General features: G+C 42.7%; 1 protein-coding gene and 1 pseudogene across 1 annotated transcript in view; both read right to left on the minus strand.

The window, feature by feature from the left end:
* ADAMTS17 (ADAM metallopeptidase with thrombospondin type 1 motif, 17) overlaps window positions 1-21,430 on the minus strand; it is a 744,430-nt gene that overhangs the window by 25,068 nt on the left and 697,932 nt on the right. The window contains exons 19-20 of the mRNA XM_006872136.1: window positions 17,310-17,514; window positions 4,854-5,006 (exon numbers count right to left, since the gene is read on the minus strand). Coding sequence (XP_006872198.1) covers window positions 4,854-5,006; window positions 17,310-17,514 — 358 coding nt within the window. The remainder of the gene's footprint in view (window positions 1-4,853; window positions 5,007-17,309; window positions 17,515-21,430) is intronic.
* On the minus strand, window positions 14,272-15,092 carry LOC102817821 (annotated as a pseudogene).

Genomic DNA, 21,430 nt, shown 5'->3' on the forward strand with positions numbered 1-21,430 from the left:
AAAATATTTCTGGTATTTTCTGCTTTCAGCCAAGATACATTGGACATCAGCAATGATGTCCTTCATTCCATTTGTATAGTCATGTTTTATGTTGTTTAATAAAGGCATTTGCAATAAAGAAGTCATCGGTCTTGCAAATCCTATCATGTGATTTCCAGCATTGTTTCCTATCACCAAGGCCATATTTTCCAACTATTGACCTTCCCTCTTTGTTTTCTTCCTTCTCCTAATTTAGGAGGCTAGAAGTGTGAATCCAGGGTGCTAACTCTAGGGCAAGGCTTTCTCTCTCTGATGCTCTAGAAGAAGGTCTTTGTCTCATGAGTTTCTGTTCCTGGGTGATTTTCAAGTGGCTTAGCATCTTCCTTTCCTCATCTCTGCTTGTTAGTCAGGCCAACCCGCAGACACTCAGACTTACTGATAAATGTCATGGTCCTTGTAGTTTCTTGTGGAAAGTTTGTGCTTCCTTTTTTTGTTAATGTTAAGTGTCATTGTGTCAGTTTTGACTGACAGCGACCCTGTATAGGGTTTCTGAGGAAAGGCTTATAAGTCTGAACTTCTGATCTTGTGATTCAAAACAACCTTGCGGTCCAGTGCTTATCCTACAGCATCACATCAGGATTCCTGTTTTTAGGCAGCTATTATTTTTATGGGGACTGTAATGTTGTTGTTGTTAAGTGTCATCAAATAGGTACCAAATCATGGTGGTGGCTGTTATGTGCTGTGGAGTTGGTTCCGACTCATAGCGACCCTGCATAGGGTTTCTGAAGCTGTAAATCTTTACGGGAGCAGAAAGCCTCATCTTTCTCCCGTGGAACTGCTGGTAGTTTCGAACTGCTGACTGTGAGAATAGCAGCCCAATTCATAACCATAGTGACCCTATATAATGTTTCTGAGGAGCAAACTCATAGTGATCCTGTATAAGGTTTCTGAGGAGCAGTTGGTGGGTATGAACTGCCAACCTTGTGGTTCAAAGTCCAATGCTGATCCTACAATACCACACGTTTTGCACAGTTGCAAAAAACTCTATCTTCTCATTGCTATATAAGCATGTTTCATTATCATGCTAATTCGTGGTCAAGAGGATAAGCACTGGGCTGCTAGTTGTGTGGTCAGCAGTTCAAACCCACCAGTTGCTCTTCAGAAACATTATATAGGGTCACTACAGTCATGAATTGGGCTGCTGATCTCACAGTCACCAGTTTGAAAATACCAGCAGTTCCATGGGAGAAAGATGAGGTCCAGTGCCTTACCCTAATGCACCACATGGGGATTCCATGGGGAGTGTGGTGGCTCTGTAGAATAAACACTGGACTGCTAACCACAAGAATGAAGGTTCTAGTGTATCAGGCATTCCTCGGAATTAGATGAGACTTTGCTCCTACAAAGAGTTACAGCCTTACAAACCCTTATAGAGGGTCAGATGAATCAGAACCAACTCAAAAACTTGACAGCACTTAACAACACCACCAATGCCTTTATTGCAAATGCCTTTTATAGGGTCAGCAAGTCAGTGCCGTAGGTAATGGTTACATTGATGTTGTTTGTTGATACATGTCATTCGGGTTGGTTCCAACTCATAGCAACCCTGTACAGGGTTTCCAAGGAGCAACTGGTGGATTTGAACTGCTGACCACACAGCTAGCAGCCCAGTGCTTATCCTCTTGGCCACGAATTAGCATGACAATGAAGCATGCTCATATAGCAATGAGAAGATAGAGTTTTTTGCAACTGTGCAAAACGTGTGGTATTTTAGGATAAGCACTGGACTTTGAACCACAAGGTTGGCAGTTCAAACCCACCAGCTGCTCTCCGGAAACCTTATACAGGATCACTACGAGTCTGACCAACTCTATGGTATTTAACAACAACAACAACAACAACGATGTAAAGCTTGCATTTAATCTTTTATACCTCAAAAGAGACTAACTTAAGATATGCTCTACATAATCCTTTCTCATTAACATAACACAAGACAACACATTCCCAAATGGGATATTCCCATCAGTGCCATGGAATTAACTCAGACTCACAGTAACCTATAAGAAAGATTAGAACTGCCCCATAGGGTTTCCAAGGCTGTAAATGTTTACAGAAGCAGATTGCCTCATCTTTCTCCCACCGAGTGGAAGGTGGGTTCAAACTACTGACCTTTTGGTGAGAAGCCAAGCACTTGTAACCACTGTGTCACCAGGCCTCCAAATGGGATTATAACCACAGGTGCAGAGCTTAGGATTCACAACACATACTTTTGAGGGGGCATAGTTCAATCCGTAACACTTTAATAAGGAGTCTATTTGCCAATTAAGGGGAGATGTAACATATGTTAACATACAGATGTGTTATGTTAACATACAGGTCTCTGTGGCACTGGACTGTAAGGTCGGTTTGAACCACAAGGTCGGTGGTTCAAACTCACCAGCCACTCTTTGGGAACCCTACACAGGGTCGCTGTAAGTCAGAAGTGACTTGATGGCACTTAACAACAACATAGTGATAACAGATTTACACTAAAGTATAATGGTTGACGGTTGATAAGGTAAGGACTGAAAGAGAGCAGGTTGACACCTGGTTTTATAAATAGGATATGCCTATAATGCGGGAGAAACATGAGACTTCCTGTTCCCGTAAAGATTGTCGTTGTTGTTAAGTGCCGTCGAGTCGGTTCCGACCCATTAGCCCACAGCGCCACACCAGGAGTCCATCAAGATTACAGCCTCTTAAATCCTATATGGGGTCACTATGAGTCAGAAGTGATGCCACGGGGCACCACCACCACCATATGCCTATGATATGTGTAGCCAAAGACAGAATTCAGCTTCTTTGGTCTTCAAACTAGGAAGCAAAGCCTCTGACTGTATCTGTACTTGAAAGGTGGACAGGACCAGAAGATGGGAACTAGACTCCCAGCTATTCCACTGTCTAGTCATGCGACCTTGGGAAGCAAACTGCTCCACCACTTGGGGTTCCTCATCTAGAAATAGGGGTCAGAAGTGCTTGTGAGAGTCAATGAGATAAAGTCAGTGAGAGAGATTTGCAAATTCTAGAGCAGTGGTGAATGTCAAGGCCAGCACCTCTGCTTGTGGCCTTCCCAGACAGGGCTACTGAATCCCACAGCCCAGACTTCATACACACCGGTTGACTTACCATGGTCTACTGGTGGTGCTGTCTGTAACCAGACAATGTCCTTATCCACTCTTGCATAGCACAGGTCCAACATGAATAGGAACTCCGGAAATGCTGGTTGAATCACAGTGACAAGGTCACAGAGCCACAGCAACGGAAGGCCTATGGGGCAGGCAGTCCCAGGGATGGGAGACAAATGCCAGGCCCCACCAAAGCAGTGGCAAGCTTTGTAAGTGGAATTGGGGTTGAAAATTTGTCTGCAACTGTTTTCTCTTGTAACACAATGTTTGTTCATTGCTAATATCGTCTAATTTCATCCCTCCTTTCCCTGCCCAGAATGCAGGAAGGTGTTCAATGGCTATATGGAGACTCCGAGAATGGCAAAATGTTTCCTTTGCTTTGAATTTGCTTTCAGTGTGAATTTATCTACCAGTGGACATACCCAACCAGTGGAAAGAAAGATCCCCAACGCTTGAAATAAGGTTGTTCTAGGTTTTACATTTGGACTCCTGGTGTGGCACTGTAGAATCAGCACTGGTCTGCGAACCACAAGGTCAGCAGTTCAAACCCACCAGCTGCTCCTTTGAAACCTTTTGCAGGGTCGCCATGAGTTGGAACTGACTTGATGGCACTTGACAACGATAACAAAATGTTTCTGTGAAGTTTCAATAGGGATGGATTCTCCCTAACCTCTTCCTAGAGCTCTGTAGCTCTCAGTGCTTGTATGCATACTAACAAAAAAGTTGGCGGTTCAAACCCACCTGAGGTACCTCAGAAACAGCATCTGGCATGATGCTTCCAAAAGATCACCACCATGAAAATCACACGGACGACAGCTCCACTCTGACCCACATGGGGTGGCCAACTGTCAGAGATGACTCAACACAATTGGTTGGTTTCACATCTCTAGGAGGTATTCTTATTATGTTACACTCAGAAGTCTTGGGGTGGAGACAGAAACACCTACAATCTGAACTTTGCACTTGCAAGTTAGCCTGGCCTCCTTCCAGACCTTCACTGGCACCCAGAAATCAATGACAGCTTTGGTCTTTTCAGTAAAAAGAAATACTCTATCTTAGCATGGACAACTCACATTTTCCTCCTAAACCACCATCGATTGTAATCCTTCCAGAACAATTTGTTTCTAATTAGAAACATTCCAATATTTCAACTATGATGAATGCCTCTGGTCTTGAGTCTGAAATATCTCAACTTGTGATCAGAGCTTATGAGATTCTCAAAAGAAATGAGATTCCCTTCTCCCACTTTAAGTGCCCCAGCGGGGTGAAGACTTGGACCCAGCATTTAATGGGCCTGCCAGGTCAGTGAGTGGAAGTAATGTTTGCCTGCGAGCCCCCTCTGGGTCTCCCTTAGCCATCACTCCCATGTTGACTGGGGAAGCCACACCCATGGCAGGATGCTGGTGGCTACAGTCAGCGCTCTGTTCAGGAACCTGCCGTGGGTGTGCTTTGGGCAGGATCTCGTTTTCTGCATAATGCACACAAATCAAGGGAACATTTCCAGTCAGATGCAAGTGGCAGTGCTGATACAGCCCGGTGAGAGAATCATGAATACAGTGTCTGAGATCACTGGCAGGAGCAGAGTTTTCCAAAAACAAAACAAAAATCCCCACTTTGCCTGGCTAGACTGGATCCACACAGCAGAACGGGAGTCCATGATAAGCCTACTGCAGAGATCTTGCGGGATCAGAATTCAAACGCTGTACTCACCTTAGACCAGTCTCCTGTTTTCCATTCATAGCAGCCCGAGTAGTCCTCGCATGGCTCCTCAGCTTTTGGCCTCCTGGCTGCGTCACAGTTTCCTTGCGAGTTGGTGCATGTCACAGTTCGTTTTTGTGTTCCTTTACCACAGTCGGCAGAACACTGCAAAACACCACTTTGATATTTAGTTCAATCCAGTTCCATGCCAGTCCATCACCACCTATCAAGTCCCTATTGTGTGCCAGGCCCACTGCTGGGATGCAAAGTGAGAGAGATGTGTTTTTCATCCTCCACAAGCTCCAGGTACTTTGCTAGAGCCTTATTCACAAAGCTAAGCTGAGATGCCAGCCAAGTGGTCAGTGATGGGGGGTTTCAATCAGGAAGAAGGGTCACAGGAATCTAGCTGGAAAAGAACAAGGCATCTGTAAGGTCCAACTTGGGCCCCCTGCCAAGCCCAAAAAAACAGTGCAGTGGACAGACCAAAGGGCAAATTCGGGGGGACCCTGGAATGGGGCAGGCAGAGCAGGGCCAGGTGGAGTGAGGGGCCAAGAGGCCTGAGGCCCTGATGCATCAGGCTGGTCTCCAGGGACATGTTCTTCATTGACAGTCCAGGGCCAAGGTACAGGGTCAGTGTAGGAGAGGAGGGGACAAGGAACAAAGGCACAGATAACTTCATATCAGGCAATATGGAAGTCCTGGGAAAGGGTTACAATGACCACATCAGAGTGATGGTCCCTGGTAGGTATTTTACTAACTTGCTGGGAAATGTGGAAGCCACCGTGGGGTAAGGAGATCAGAATAGGACCTGAGGATGGACAAATGACAGGCAGACCTTCAAGAGCTCAAGAATCCCATGCCTTCTAGCTGTAAGATCTCTGGAAGGAGCAGGAAGTAATGAGCATAAACACAGAGGATACTCCCAGCATGCTCCATCCAAGACAAGCTGAGGGTGGGCTTGCTCACTGCAGCAAAATAGAAGGCAATCCAGGCAAAGCAGCTGTGATCTTGGGAAGGATGTGACTAGTGTTGCTGGGGTGACAAGCAAACAGAAGGATGTGCCCTCTGACTCCTGGCGGATGCTCTGCCCCAATAAAGGGCATAGATGCAGAAGTCATGGGGATGGTGGACAGCAGGCTGGATTCCAGCATCCAGGAAACTCTGGCTGCACATGAGATTCTGAGAGGGATTTCCTACAACCGCTGGATCTGAGAGCTCTGGTGGGGAGTGCTAACAGTATGCGGTGTGGCCCTAATAGCTTTAATTTCAATTTTCACACTTACTCCATTTATCAGCAATATGGGTGGTGTCCTGGTGTAGTGCTATAGGATAAGAACTGGACTGCAAGAATGGTTTGAACCATAAGGTCACTGGTTCAAATTCACTACCTGTTCCTTGGAAACCCTATACAGGGTCGTTAAGAGTCAAAACCAATTACATGGCACTTAACACCCTGGGAGGCTGAAGGGTCACTGATGGCCCAGTGGTTGAAGCGCTAACTGAACAATCAGTGGTTCAAGCCCATCAGCCACCGCCACAGGAGAAAGCTGCGATAGCCTTCTTCGATAAAGATTTGCAGCCTTGGAAACTATGGGGTGGTTCTACTCTGCCCTATTGGGTCACACTATGAGTTCGAATTTACCTGAGGGCAAAGGGTTTGGTTTGAACTTTAGAGTGCTGATTTTCTTGACTTTTGAAAATCTGCACTATGGTCCCCCTCCCCATATTTACATAAAAAGTTTACACAAGTGACCAATATTATTCTTTATGAGCTATTTCTGTAATTAATATTTATCCCAAGATGTCACCTAGCATTTATTTTTCCTATTGTGATCCACAAGGTTGGCAGTTCAAACCCATCAGCTGCTCCTGGGAAAACGTAGATAGGGTCGCTATGAGTCAGAACAGAGTCGACAGCACTTAACAATAATTCATTTAATTGAGCTCTCCATCTGAGAGTCTCCTTGGGTTTCCTTTGAAGACTAATTTTAAATGATTTGTTTTAGAAGAAATTCACATGCTGGATAGAGTTTGAAGAGCAAATATATTTGATCCTGGGTGTGAGGAAAGGGGCTGGTTTAAAGAGACCTTGAAGTATGAGAAGGAACCCTGTGGCGCTGTAGGATAAGCACTGACCTGCTAACTGAATGGTAGCAGTTCAAACCTATCAGTTGTTCCCAGAAAGAAAGATGGGGTTGTTTGCTCCCATAAAGACTGACTGTCTTGGAAACCCTATATCGGTTTGCTTTAAGTCAGAATCGACTCGATGGCAGTGGATTTGGTTTGGGTTTGGAGTATGATAAGAGTCCTGAGTGGTGTAAACAGTTCACCCAGCTGGCTGCTACTTCAAAGGTGAGCAGTTTGAATCCACTCAGAAACATGCTGGAAGAAAGGTCTGGTAGTCAATTTTCATAAAAGTAGCCCTTGAGACCCTATGAATCACAATTCTAGTCTGCTATACATGGGTTGCTGTGATAGTTATAAAGTTTTGTGTCAACTTGGCTGGACCAGGATTTTCAGTGGTTCAGCAGTTAAATTACTTTCATGATGAGATCTAATATGATGTAACCACTCCCATGATCTGATCTGATGTGATCAGTCCTGATCTGATGTGAGTATCCTATGTGCTATAAATCTTCACTTCTACGATCTTCATGCAACCTACAGGATTAGGCTATATCTTGAGTCCATTTCTTTTGTCCACACCTGAGGGGGTGGGGCTGCCACCTCTAAGGGGGCAGAAGGACAGGACCTGTTAGGGTCAAGGGATGGGGTCACCATCCAGATGGAATAGGGGAATGGAGTTGTTCAAAGATGTAAAACCAGAATTGCCTTTTCACTGGACCCAGAAGGCAGAGTTGAAGCCCCTGCCCAGAGTCCAGAGTGTATGGTCAATACCCAGAGTCCAGAGGACTGGGCCATTGCCTGGATGCTTATTTCAAGTTTTGAGAGCTAATGCAAACTGCTCTTCTATATTATTTTACTTGCTTGGTGCCCACTATCCCTTCTCTCCCTCCAACTGCTCCCATTTGTATTGGAAACGTCTATCTTTTGTCTGCTCTACCATTGTGATTAGAAGCAGATAACTTGTGTTCTAGATTCAGAGATGAAGAGGAATTTTGCCCCAGGTTGGAATTTGGACTTGGAAGAACTTTGCAATAATATAATGGGGTTAGTGAATTTTCAATATTAAGTATGTCTGTTGTGTGAGTTTAGGTACAGGTATGAATTTACAACTCTTTAGTTAGAGATTCCGTGCATGATTTCAGAGATGTATACAGGCGCTAAGTTGACAAGAGGTCGACTGTGATAGGAAAGGTTTTGTGTCAATGTGCCTGGACCAGGATTTGCAGTGGTTTAGCTATTAAGATGTAGTAATCATCCCCGTAACGTGATCTGATGTGATCAGCTCTGATGTGCTGTAATTATCCTATGTGGGATAACTCTTCACTTCTATTTATTAATGAGGTCACACGCAATCTACAGGATGAAGTTGAATCTTAAGTCAATCTCTTTTGAGATATAAATGAGATTTAAAAGGCAAGCAGAGCTCAGAGGCTACTACCACCAAGAAAGATGAGCCAAGTGTGGAGCACATTCTTTGGACTGGGGGTCCCTGCACTGGGAAGCTCCTAAGGCACACGGAGATCCCCAAGGAATGCTGGACCCACAGAAGTGGAAAGGAGACAAGAACCTTTTCCAGGGTCAGCCAAAAGAGAGAGCTTTCCCCTAGAACCAGGATTTGGAGTTCCAGCCTCTTGACTTGTAGATAATACATTTCTGTTTGTTAAAGGTAGCCACTTGTACCAGTTCTGTTAGAGCAGCACTGTATGACTAAGAAAGTTGCCAGGACTTAGAACTTACTTGATGGCAACTGGTTTGGAGTGTAAGCAGTCTGTCCCAGTACACTTTATACACGGGGCCTCCTGGCATTATGGGCTGAGAGCATGAGGGCTACTATTGGAATCCCTGGGTTCCTGCATGGAAGGACTGCCTTGCTTGAACTGCCAACTCTGCTCCTCGTTGTGGGAATTATTCCTGGCCATATTAGCAACTTGGTCCTCACCACTAGGCTCATGGGCTCCTCCCTGGTTCCAGGATACACCTGAGTGGTTCTTCCTGGAACTAAGAGTCTCCTTACCATTTCTAACTGGGTTACTGCTTTGTCTTGCTCTCCTTATCCTTTCCCCTAGTCCTTGACCAAGGCCCCATTTGCCCCTTTTGCTCAGCAGCCCCTTGTTCTAGATTTGGAGAAGGGCAGTACTTTAGCCCGATGCTGCCTCTGACGAGGCCCAGGTTAGGCAGGCCATGGCCAGCTTCTCTTTTTGGTTCTGCTGCAGGGATAGGAACTGGCAGTCAAACCTAGGAGAGGTCACAAGCTTTTGCTTCCCTCCAGAGGTTTTATCCCCACTCTACTCTGGTAGCGTAGTGGTTACGAATCTGGCTGCGAACCTTAAGGTTAGCGGTTCGAAACTACCAGCCACTCCACGGGAGAAAGATGAGGCTTTCTACTCCCGTAAAGATTTACACCCTCGGAAACCCTGTACAGGGTCGCTATGGGTCGGAACCGACTCCACGGCACTTAACAACAACAACAACAACCTAAATCAGCAGGACCATAGGGGGGAAACAGTGATAATGATCAACAATGCTGGCTGAATGAGAGCCGACCACATCTCTAAAACTTCCCCACAAAGAAAAGAAAACCCATTATTTTCAGACAAAGAAAGGGTAGTGGAATCATTTAACACACAGGGAAGCTGTAGAAACATCTGATTGGTAAGCATCTCCTGGGAAAGGATTCGACTCCAAGTGAAATGTTTGGAAAGAAGCATTCTGTTCAAGCCTGTGCTGAAACAGAATGAGATGGACCGATGTGTATACTAACCCAGGCTTCAGCATGCACATGATCTAAGTACACCTACTCCTCACTGCCTGACATGGGTAGGCTCCAAAGATCAGGTTGTCATGTAAAAACAATGTTATGTGGAAACCAGTTGCTGTGAGCTGACGCCATCTCACAGTGCCCCTACGTGTATTAGAGTAGAACTGTGCTCTGCAGTGTTTTTAATGACTGGTTTTCGGGAACTACATCACCACACTTTTCTTCTAAGTTACCTCTGAGTAAACTCAAACCTACAGCCTTTTGGTTAGCAGCTGAGAGGTTCCTACATAGATAAAGATATTTCTTTAAATATTGCTACAATGATCTCATGTTTACCAAACATAGTATTCTTTAATGCTATAACAACAATTGATCATTTCAGGCTGGGCTATTTTGGTAAAACGGCATTCCCACCCCACCCCCATACGAGAGTTTGAGTGGAAATTTTAGCTTTGATGTGATTAATTATAAATCTTTCTTGGATCAAGAGCCAGGTGATCAAGGGACTTAAAGTTCACCTGGTAGGGAGAGAGGAAACTGCTTACCTACTTTCTCACCATCCAGTTGTTGTTGTTAGGTGCCGTGGAGTTGGTTCCGACTCAAAGCGACCCTGTACAGGGTTTCTGAGGCTGCAAATCTTTATGGGAGAAGAAAGCCTCATCTTTCTCCCGCAGAACAACTGGTAGTTTCGAACTGCTGACCTTGTGGTTTGCAGCCTGATTTGTAACCACTATGCTCCCAGAGCTCCTTTATGGGAACAGAAAGTCTCATCTTTCTCCCAAGGAGTAGCTGGTAGGTTTGAACTGCTGACCTTGTGGTCAACAGTCCAGCGCTTATTCTACAGTGCCACTAGTGTTCCTCTACCTCAACTAGTGAAAAAAAACAAAACACCTCAGTGTCAGACCTAAGTACATGCAAATAAAGAAACAAATGAACAAACAAATAAAAAACATACTTCAAAAATTTTATCTTTTTCCAAAGTGATCGTAAAGGACAGGTTAAAAACTCATGTCTTCAAACACGTACTTGTCAATATCTGTCTAAAAACCAAACTGAGTTCTAGTGGTCAATGGCAGCCTTTTTGTTCATTAAAAATGGGCTGAATATTTTCTTATTGAAAATAATTCCAACTGTTTGGCAATAAAAAGGCATTTTAAAAATATTTTCCACACTGGAGAGTGTCTTGGACTGAGCCCTTTTGAGTTTTCTCAACTATTTAAATAATGAAGGACCTGAGTGAAGCTTGCCCTCTATTGAGTGATTTTTGTTGTTACTGTCTGATAGCCAAAAAATCAAAATCATTCAGGTAAAGTGAGCCTGTAAAGGTAGTGTCATCCAAGAAAAAACATTTCCAGGATTAGTCTTCAAAGTTAAAATGTAAGGCTTAATTTATCCCTGTCCAAAAGGCTTTATAGCATGAGATTTGTAGCTCTGATTCGTACACTAAAAACTCTCCCACCTAGCATCAGGTTTTGCAATATACAGCTGATCCCTGAACAACACGGGCTTGAATTATGTGGGTCCAATATACACAGATTAAAAAATAAAACCACCATGTGATGCTAATTATCTCCACATGAGCTATTTGTCTCTCCAGTAAACTGGGTACTACAGTAAAAAAAAAAAAAAAAATGATTTCTTTCAGTTCATGAATTTTTTTCACCATGCTTACTACAATACTGTAAACATTTAATAACACCATGGAACCCACGTGCCATTAATGGTGCTGGAAGTGCTTCCAAGAATTAGAGAAAAGTCATGACATTACAGAAAATGTTTCATTGATTGGTATGTACCATAGATTGAGGTCTACAACTGTAGTCACCCACCACTTCAATATAAGTGAATCCAACGTAAGGACCATTGTATAAAAGAAAATGAAATTCACGAAGCCATCACTGCAGCTATGCCAGCAAACACAAAAACCTTGTCCTTTATTTTGGCATACTTTTTTATCTCACAGTGAAAATGAAGTTTTTATGAAGGTTGCTGTCTATAATAAAAGAAGACTTCAAAAAGCTTGTGGGAAAGTGGAATTACAAGATAAAAACAAAAATATAAACTTAATTTCTCACTATCGGTTCCATCAAGGCCAAGACATTTTGTAAGCAATGATACCAGTGATTTCATCAATCCCTGAAGAATTTAACTATGTCAAGGCAGTCTTTTTTACATTATTAACTGAAGAAAAATGGGTGCCTTAAAAGATTTTTTTAAGATTAGGAAACAAAATGAAGCCCAAAGGAGCCAAATCAGGACTGCAAGGTAGATGCCTGATGATTTCCCACCAAAACTCTCATAAAATTGCCCGTTGGTTGAGAAGAATCAAGGGGAACATGGTCGTGTAAAGCTTTCCTTGGTGTTTATCGGCTAAAGCTATGGCTGACTTTCTGAAAACACTCTCCTAAGAAGCAGACATTCAACAAGCAAAATGCCTTGAGCGTCCCAAAATACTGTTACCATGACCTTTGCTTTCAAGTATCTGCCTTTGCTTTGACTGGACCACTTCCACCTCTTGGTAACCATCGCTTTGATTGTGCGTTGGACTTCAAGATCATTCGGTTCCTGTTATAGTTCTTCCAAGAAATGTTCCAGAATCTTGAGTCCATTTATTTAAAATTTCCATTGGAAGCTCTGCTTATTTTTGTCTGCATTTGATCTGGAGCAACAGTTTTGGTATCCATGTATCAGAAAGTTTACTGAATTTTAATTTTTCAGTCAGAATGGTGTAAGCTGAAACAATTGAGATGTGTACGAAGTTAGCTATTTCTCTGCTGTTCATTGTTGGCCTTCTTCAATTAGGCCATGAACAAGATGAATTGTTTTCTCAGAAATTGACGTGGATGCCCCACCATGATGAGTTTCACCTTCAACATCCTCTTGTCCCTTTGAAAAGTGAGTTATACATTTGCGAGATGCCCATTTCTTTGGGGCACCATCCTCATAAACTTTTCATAAAGCCTCAATGATTTCACCATTCTTCCACCCAAACTTTCCCATAAATTTGCTGTTTTTTTAAAATTTTTTACCACTTTGTTAAATTTATATTTAAAAACCCCACAAATTCATAATAATAAAATGTTTACAAAATGGTCACACAGGAACAAACCTTAAGATGTTATTTCATGCTACCTTGTCACATGTACTTGCAAAAGGTTAGACTTAGTCCAAATGAACAGCTGCCATTTAGAAATGTGAGTTCTTTCTTTAAGCAAGAAGAAAGCTACAAGCCTGTCTAACAGGATGATGCAGAGACAGCCTAACCCCTCCGAAAAAGGGAGGCTGTGTCCGGTCTTCAGCATGCTCACGCACCAAACGAGGCAGAGATGCATGATTTCCAAAGTCCTGTGTGCTTTGATCCTTCCATTTCAGAGGACAGTATAAGAGTTTGCCACAGTGTTTTTCTTTTTTCAAATTGTAAACGTCAACTAAAAATAACTTAACATGCTCAAAACCTTTACCACAAGGAAGACTATAGTTTGTTTGTGACTCTCACCCACTTTGGATGCTTTCCATTTCAGAAGCTTCTGATTTTGGTTTACTTACTTGGAGAGTCCTGCCTTGGAGGTCACCCCCTCTGCACACCCAGGAGAGCTGTAGTCTGTGGCTCTGCCTTCTTCACAAAGGCTCCAGAAGCTAACTCCCTTCTCTCTGATTACCAAGTGCTCAGCTGACTGATTTCCTTACATTCCACTGCTTATCATACCAAGTGTCTTTTGATACATTCCTCTACAAAGTCTTCATTTCATGCTGCTAATAACTAAACTTGAGGCTTTTACATAACAGCTAGGTACTTTTGCTGGTATCGGAAACAACGAATTTGCATAGAAGCCAATGATAGGCTACTGATGCTGGTAGATGAGCTGCATCTTCGCACCTTAGAGTTGTAATTCTGTCCCTCCATGGAGCTCTGCATCATGTGCTCACACTCTCACATAAAACTTCCACTTTCCTTTTCAGTATAACATATGATATATATATATATATATTTTTTTTTTTCTAATCACAAAGACATACTCGGGATAAAACAAAACAAATCTATGGGCAGTTTTAAAAGCAAAGGTCTTCAAACCTGTGTTCATGCCGGTGGATCCTCAAGTTCTAGGGCACAGTGTTCCAAATAATAATTTTTATAATTTGAGAAAGATGAAAACTTATAATCTTACAAGGGGACATATTTTTAGAAATCATTACTGCAATGTGTAGCCTTTTCACAATTACTTGAAAATTCATAGTTCTAATTATGCACGTCGTGAATTTACAATCATTTCCACTCATAATGATCACAATGTTCTCCATTTTCATTTATTTCTAATGAAATTTGGTTTCAATTACCTAATGTTGATTTTGAGGTAGCTTCACTGTAGTTCTATTGCTATGAAAACGGTGTGTTTCAAAGGACCACCTGAAGTATTTGATTAGACTTAAGTGAAGGAGGGAAATACATATTACTTATACCGATTTTTCACTTGATTTACAAACTAAAAAAGAGAAGGGAAGAAAAAAACTAGTAAAATGACAAAACCAAACACTTCTTCAGTGATTTCAATACAGTTCCTTTGTGAGCATGAACACAATGCATGGAATCTGCTTCTTGGCATGGAAAGTAGAGTCCAGGGAATAGGACTCAAATTTTGTTGCTACTTTCCGGTTAACCCGAGTAAGGTTGTACATGAGTTCAAGCTTGTGAGCAAATGGATTCAGCATAGCACAGAGGGACTGCATGAACCAGGACCCGTGCTTTGAATTTCGTCAGAAATAGTAACTGGGTGCTGTGGAATACAAATATAAGAAGTCTGCCTCAACTGGTATCTTCTGGCATGTCATGTCATCATCGGGAGCACTGTCTCAATGCCACAGTCCAAGTCTATACCTCTGCAGCCCTGAATAAGAAAAAGTTTAGGTTTTCCAGCTAGACTTCTGCAATGATCCCCTCTGAAGAAAGTCGCTAATTTTTTCAGGCTAACAGGTCCATCTGTTCCATAAATAACGCCTTCCTCACCATGGCTGAGAAGTATGCAGATAAAACTGCTCCTTTTGCTATGATCTTCTTCAGAGACACTGCAGATGAAGCCCATGATTTCTTCATGTGTGAGATCATTTTTATTCCTGACTTCATATTTCAGGTTCCTGAATGTTTCCCTGAGATTTGCAGCATCTACATCTGTACCAGACCAAGGTGCCATTTTAGTGGTTGAATGAAAGTTCTTCTTATTAATTATTATACATAAACCCATCCCAGGACAGTCCATTTTGTAACAACTATCCAAGGATATTCCGGAGTCCACTGATTAGTTTCCATGGAAGATCTTTGATTGTGAATTTTTAACGGAGTTTGAATCCACTGAGGTTTGACGGTTCTCCATGGATACGCCAGCAGCTCGCGTCAATTTCCGCTGTTCTCCAGGCGGCAGCAGGAGCTCTTGCTTCGATTTTAGCAGAATTCATGTTGCTCTGACTGGAACTCGTTTCAAATTGATGTGTTATCCTTTTTATGTCTATGCCTCAAACTAGATTCTGTTCACCCATGTTATAACAAGTTAGTATGAGTTCAGTTTGGTGCAAAAAAAATCATGCATTTTCCATGAACTCTATGAAGACCTCTCATACACATAACATACAAAATACGTGTTAACTGATATTTATGTTATCAGAAAAGCTTGCAGTCACTCGTAGACTATTAGTAAAGTTTGCGGGGAGCCAAAAGATAGATGTGGATGTTTGACTGTATGGTAGTTGGCGCCCCTGCCATGGAATAAAAGTCTTGAAACTACTTTCCAAACAGATGACATGGCAGTATCAACATGTTCAAAGTAAAATCAAAAGGTATATTTATATATACATATATACATTGTTGTTGTTGTGTGCCGTAGAGTCGGTTCCAACTCATAGCGACCCTGTACAGGGTTTCCGAGGCTGTAAATCTTTACGGGAGCAGAAAGCCTCATCTTTCTCTCGCAGAACAGCTGGTAGTTTCAAACTGTTGACCTTCCGGTTCGTAGCCTGATTTGTAACCACTATGTCACATTAGGGACTTCAAAAAAGTTATTGGAAAAAGAGAATGAATATCTAATGGAATTTTCCCACAAATGTTTTGAAGCCCTCTCATATATAAAGATGAAGAGAAGACCACCTTGCTACTATCGAGTTGATTTTGACTCACAGAAACCCCATGAGTGCAAAGCATAAGTGTCAAGGTCATGACCTTTTTAAAGCAGATCACTAGATTTTTCTACTGAGGTGTCTTTGAGGTGGTTTTAACTGCCAAACTTTTCTTTTTTTAAAGCAGGTTTCAGTACTTCATTCTTTTTTTCTAATTGCAAATTTTTAATCCCATTAAATCTTTTCTGAACATTTTATTGTGCTTTAGCAAATTCGTTTTCCATTTAATAGCTCCTAAACAAATTGCTCCAAGGAGCTCTGGTAGCGTAGTGGTTACGAATCAGGCTGCGAACCTTAAGGTCAGCGGTTCGAAACTACCAGCCGCTTTGCGGGAGAAAGATGAGGTTTTCTACTCTCGTAAAGATTTACACCCTCGGAAACCCTGTACAGGGTCGCTAATGGTCGGAACTGACTTGACGACACTTAATAACAACAACAAACAAATTGCTCCATGACACAGCATGCCGGCACTCTCCCCATTTAGACGCTAGGTTCCCTGTTTCCATTGGTCCTCTTCTCCTGTCCTTTCCCACCTTTACATTCTTGCATTTGGGCAGATGTCGCCCTTTTGGTCTTCTATAGTTCATTGCTCTAAGAACACATCCCTTCCAGGTATTGCTATTTTATAGGCCAGTCTATTATTTGGCTGAAAGATGGTCTCTGAGAGTGGCTTTAGTCTCAAATTAGAAGGTTGTCTTACAGCAATAGTCTCAGGGGTACTACCAACTGAACTGTGGCAACCAAGGATATAAACCAAACCCAAAATGAGACAAAACTCATGGCCACTGAGTCAGTTCCAACTACAGTGACCTTCTATCTGGTTCCTGAGACTATAAGTCTTCCAGGGAGTAGACAGCCTTATCTTTCTCCTATGGAATGGCTGGTGGCTTTGAACTACTGGCCTTGCGGTTAGTAGTCAATGCCTAACCCACAGTGCCACCAGTTCTCTTACTCAGGTATACAGATATATGGAGTTCTCGTGTGGTGCTGTAGGATAAGCACTGGACTGCTAACTGCAAGATCGGTGGTTCGAACCCACCAGAAACTCTATTTAGGGTCCCTATGAGTTGGAACCAACTTGACGGCACTTAACAACAACAACATATATGTATATTTTTCACAGGAAATGGAGTCCAATAGCATTTTTCACTGTGGTGTTGATAGCATTTTTCACTGTGGTGTTGATAGCATTTTTCACTGTGGTGTTGGCATATTCATTTATCAAACCCGAGGGCGGGGGGGGGGGCAGTATGTTGTTATTTCAGAAGGAACTTAAGAATGCATGAGCTAGAAAGTAGCTCTGAGGTGATTTAGCGATGACAAGGAAGGACTGTGATTCAAGGGAATGTGTTGGCAACTCACAAACATCATGGAAGTGAAGTGAAGTGGTTTCCTCATCAGCAGGAAGCCCAGACACCCACCTGTGACCACTCCGAAGCCTCCCAGATGGACAGGCAGTCCTGGCCTTCGCAGCTCTGCACTGGTGTTGGCCGGGGGCCTAGGCAGTAGAGGGACCGTGTGGCAACGTGGGTGCCATTCTGCAACTGGTACATGCAGGTCACCTCCCGATGCTGGATGCCTTTGTCACAGGTCGCCGAGCAGGGGCTCCATGGCCCTGCTGCCCACCTGTCCAGAAGGAGGACAGATAGTGAGAAGCTACCTGGATGAGGACCTTCCCAATGGTCATGGACGCAAGCCTGTGGTGGGAGTGAGGAGACAGATTCAGGTGCCTGTGCAATCTGCTTTGGAAAGAATTCCAGGGTCTGGAAGCAGAGGCTATGGTTGGAGTGGTCATTTGGTTCAATGGTCTACTAGGTGTAGAAGCCCTTCTGCACACAACACCCCTGTAGTAGACAGACTTATTGCTCTCACTGGTCACTCCCACTGAGAGGTGCTATATTGTCACATGGCCTACTGGAGGGTGTCCATCCTACATTCCTTGACATTGTGCTTGGTCACATGACATGCTTTGCTCCATGGGTATGTGCGGACATGATTATGTCCAAGCAGAAGTTCTATGTGGGACTCTGTGGTTTAACTAGGACTATAAGAACTTCAGGTCCCAATATATGGGACAGGCCTACCATCTGGGTTCTGGAGTAAGATGATACACGGCGCTCACTCAAGCTTAGCCAGCCCAAAGCCACCACAGCTTTCATGTCAATTATGAGACAGAAACGTTTTTATTGTGTCATATTAGGATTACTTCTTTCTGCAGCAAAAGCTGACTAGGAGCCCCTATTCCCAAATGAGATGCTCCCCACTTTCCAAAGAGAAAGGACACGGCTGGGTGGTGACTGTAATGCTCCTATACAGCAACGTGGGGCTCCTGGGGAGTCTCATCTGTTGAAGGCATCATCTCGAAAGTGCTCTTCTAAAATGTCTCATATGTCAACAAACCCAATTCTGAGAGGGTCTATGTTGGCCTCAAGGTATTAGAAGGATCTGGGAAATTTGGGAATCACGATTCCTCAGGGCACAAATGGGACTTTGGATGCTTTTTGGCAATGCCAACAAAAAGAATCTCTGCTGTGGTCTGCTTGCTGGGGTGAGCCAGCAAGCTCTGTTCTCTTTCTTATCCTTGATTGAATACTTACTCCTAGAATCCCACCATTTAGCAGCACAACAAATGGAGGGAGAGTTCTAATAACCATTTAGTTCTTCCTTAATAGTCAAAATATTTCTAAATGCTACCTGAAGCAGAAAGCTGATCATGCTAGCCCATTATTTAAATATGTTTAAAGGGTTTTCCCACGACAGGGTCCTTCAGATGGGCACTGGATGGTTCCAAACTCCTCTTCATTACCAGTTCTAGTTCTAGCCTACTTGCTCACTCATCTGTCCATTCACTGTTTTTTTAAGGATTCATCATGTGCTAGGCATAGTTCTAGGTTCTGATGATGAGACAATGAACGGAATGAAGTTCCTAACCTCTGAAGTTAGTAGGGATAAACAGTTAGCCAGTGAACAATATAACTTGTTATATATCATATGTAAAGACAGAACATACCATCATGTAATCATTTTTTTTTTTTTTTTTAAAGTAGAGCAGGTCAACAGGGGTTCAGCGATAGAATTCTCACCTTCCATGATGGAAACCTGGGTTTCATTCCCAGTCAATGTGTCTCACGTGGAGCCACCACACATCTGTGAGTGAAAGCTTGCATATTGCTATGATGCTGAAGAGATTTCAGTGAGCTTCCAGACTAAGATGGACTAGGAACAAAGGTCTGGTGATCTACTTCCAAATACCAGTCAATGAAAACCCTAGGGATCCCACAACGGTCCAATTCACAGCTGATCATTGGAATGACACAAAGCTGAGCAGTGCTGTGACCCAATGTGTGCACTTTCTATTAGTTGGATCATCCAGAAACAGAGCAGGGAGCAGGGAGTAGATGAGTTGCAGGGAAAGCCTCGTTGGTCATGACAGCTGAGGCTGGAAGGAAGTGGGGAGTGCACCACAGAGATCTGGGGAGACAGTTTCATGGAGAAAGCAAAGCAGGTGCAAAGGCCTTGACACCAGAGCATGGCAGGGCTGGGGAACAGAAAGAAGGCCAGTGGGTGGACAGGAGGGCTGGGGAAAAGGTAGCATCAACGAGACCAGGATGGAAGCTATTGCAAAGGTATGGTAGCCTTGAAATTAACAATTTGGCCATTGATCCAGGTTCCTGAGAGCTGGACCACACCTAAGCCCAATGAGCAGGAAGGCTGCCCAGACATCTAAAGGTCAGCCATCTGTACAGAGTGCACCTCAGCCATTCCCATATTACTTTAAAGATAGTTAATACTCTTTTATTAATTTTCCATCTCTGATGTAACAATGACTATAAACACCACCACTCGCCTATCATAATGTGGTGGTTGTGTTGCTGGAAGATATGCCATCAGTATTTTAAGTACCAGCAGGGTACATTCATGGCGGACAATTTCAGCTGAACTTCTGGATTAAGACAGACTAGGAAGAGGGAGAGAGGGACTCCTTCTGAATGTTTAGCCGCTGAGAATCTTATGAATAGCAGTGGAACACTGTAAGATCGCACAAGAATATTGAATATTGAAACATAATAAATATCACCATAATACTGTCAGATACAGTGCCAGAAGATGAGCTCCTTAGGTTAGAAGGCACTCAAAGTACAACTGGGGAGAGCTGCCTCCTCAAAGTAGAGTTCACTGGTATGATGCAAACGGAGTAAAACGTCAGGACCTCTATCTGCTGATGGGATACAACTCAAAATGAGGAGAAACAGCTGCTGTAATCATCTATTAATAGTCGGAACATGGAATGGACAGCGTATGAATCTAAGAAAATTGGAAGTTGTAACAATGAAATGGGATGCATAAACATCGATATCCTAGGCATTAGTGATCTCAAATGGACTGGTATTGGACATTTTGAATCCGACAATATCATGGTTTACTATGCTGGGAATAACAAATTGAAGAGGAAATGCATTCATCCCCCAAAAGAACATTTCATGATCAATCTGGAAGTATGATGCTGTGATTGGATAATATCCATTCGCCTACAATGAAGACTAGTAAATAAGACAATTATTCAAATTTAGGCACCAACCACTAAAGCCAGCGATGGTAAAACTGAAGAATTCTACCAATTTCTTCAGTCTGAAATTGATCAAACATGCAATCAAGATATATTGATAATTACTGGTTATTGGAATGCAAAGGTTGGAAACAAAGAGTAAGGATCAGTAATTAGAAAATATGGCTTGGTGATAGAAAAGATGCTGGAGACCACATGATAGACTTTGCAAGACCAATGACTTCTTCACTGTAAATACCTTTTTTAAACAACATAAACGACTATTCATATAGACCTCACCCGATGGAATACACAGAAATCAAACTGATTACATCTTTGGGAAGAGATGATTACATCTGTGGGAAGAGGTATCATGAATGAACAGCAGGTCAGGTGCAGATTGTATAACACACCATAAATTGCTCATATGCATATTCAGATTGCATATGCATATGAGCAATTTATATTGTGTATACAATCTAAAAACAAAAACAAAAAACAAGTCCACAAGAGTCAAAATATGACCTTGAACATATCGCAGATTTGATGCTTTAGTCAATTTGATCGAAGAACAGAAAAGTTGTGGGATGACATCAAGAACACCATACAGGAAGAAAACAAAACATCATGAAGAAGAAATGAAAGAAGAAAAAGACCAAAATGTACGTCAGAAAAGACTATGAAACTTGCTCTCCAGTGTAAAAACTCCAAAGAACATGGGATCAATGAGGAAATAAATGAGCTAAACAGAAAATTTCAGAAGGGCAACTTGAGAAAACATAATCGAGTATTACAATGAAATGAAATGTGCAAAGATCTATAGTTAGAAAACCAAATGCTTAGCATTTCTCAAGCTGAAAGAACTGAAGAAGAAAAAATTCAAGCCTCAACTTAAGATATTGAAAGGTTCTATGTAGCGTAGTGGTTACGAATCGGGCTGTGAACCTTAAGGTCAGCGGTTCGAAACTACCAGCTGCTCCGCGGAAGAAAGATGAG

This window comes from Chrysochloris asiatica, unplaced genomic scaffold (assembly GCF_000296735.1).
Source record: "Chrysochloris asiatica unplaced genomic scaffold, ChrAsi1.0 scaffold00184, whole genome shotgun sequence".
NCBI classification, from domain to species: Eukaryota; Metazoa; Chordata; class Mammalia; order Afrosoricida; family Chrysochloridae; genus Chrysochloris; species Chrysochloris asiatica.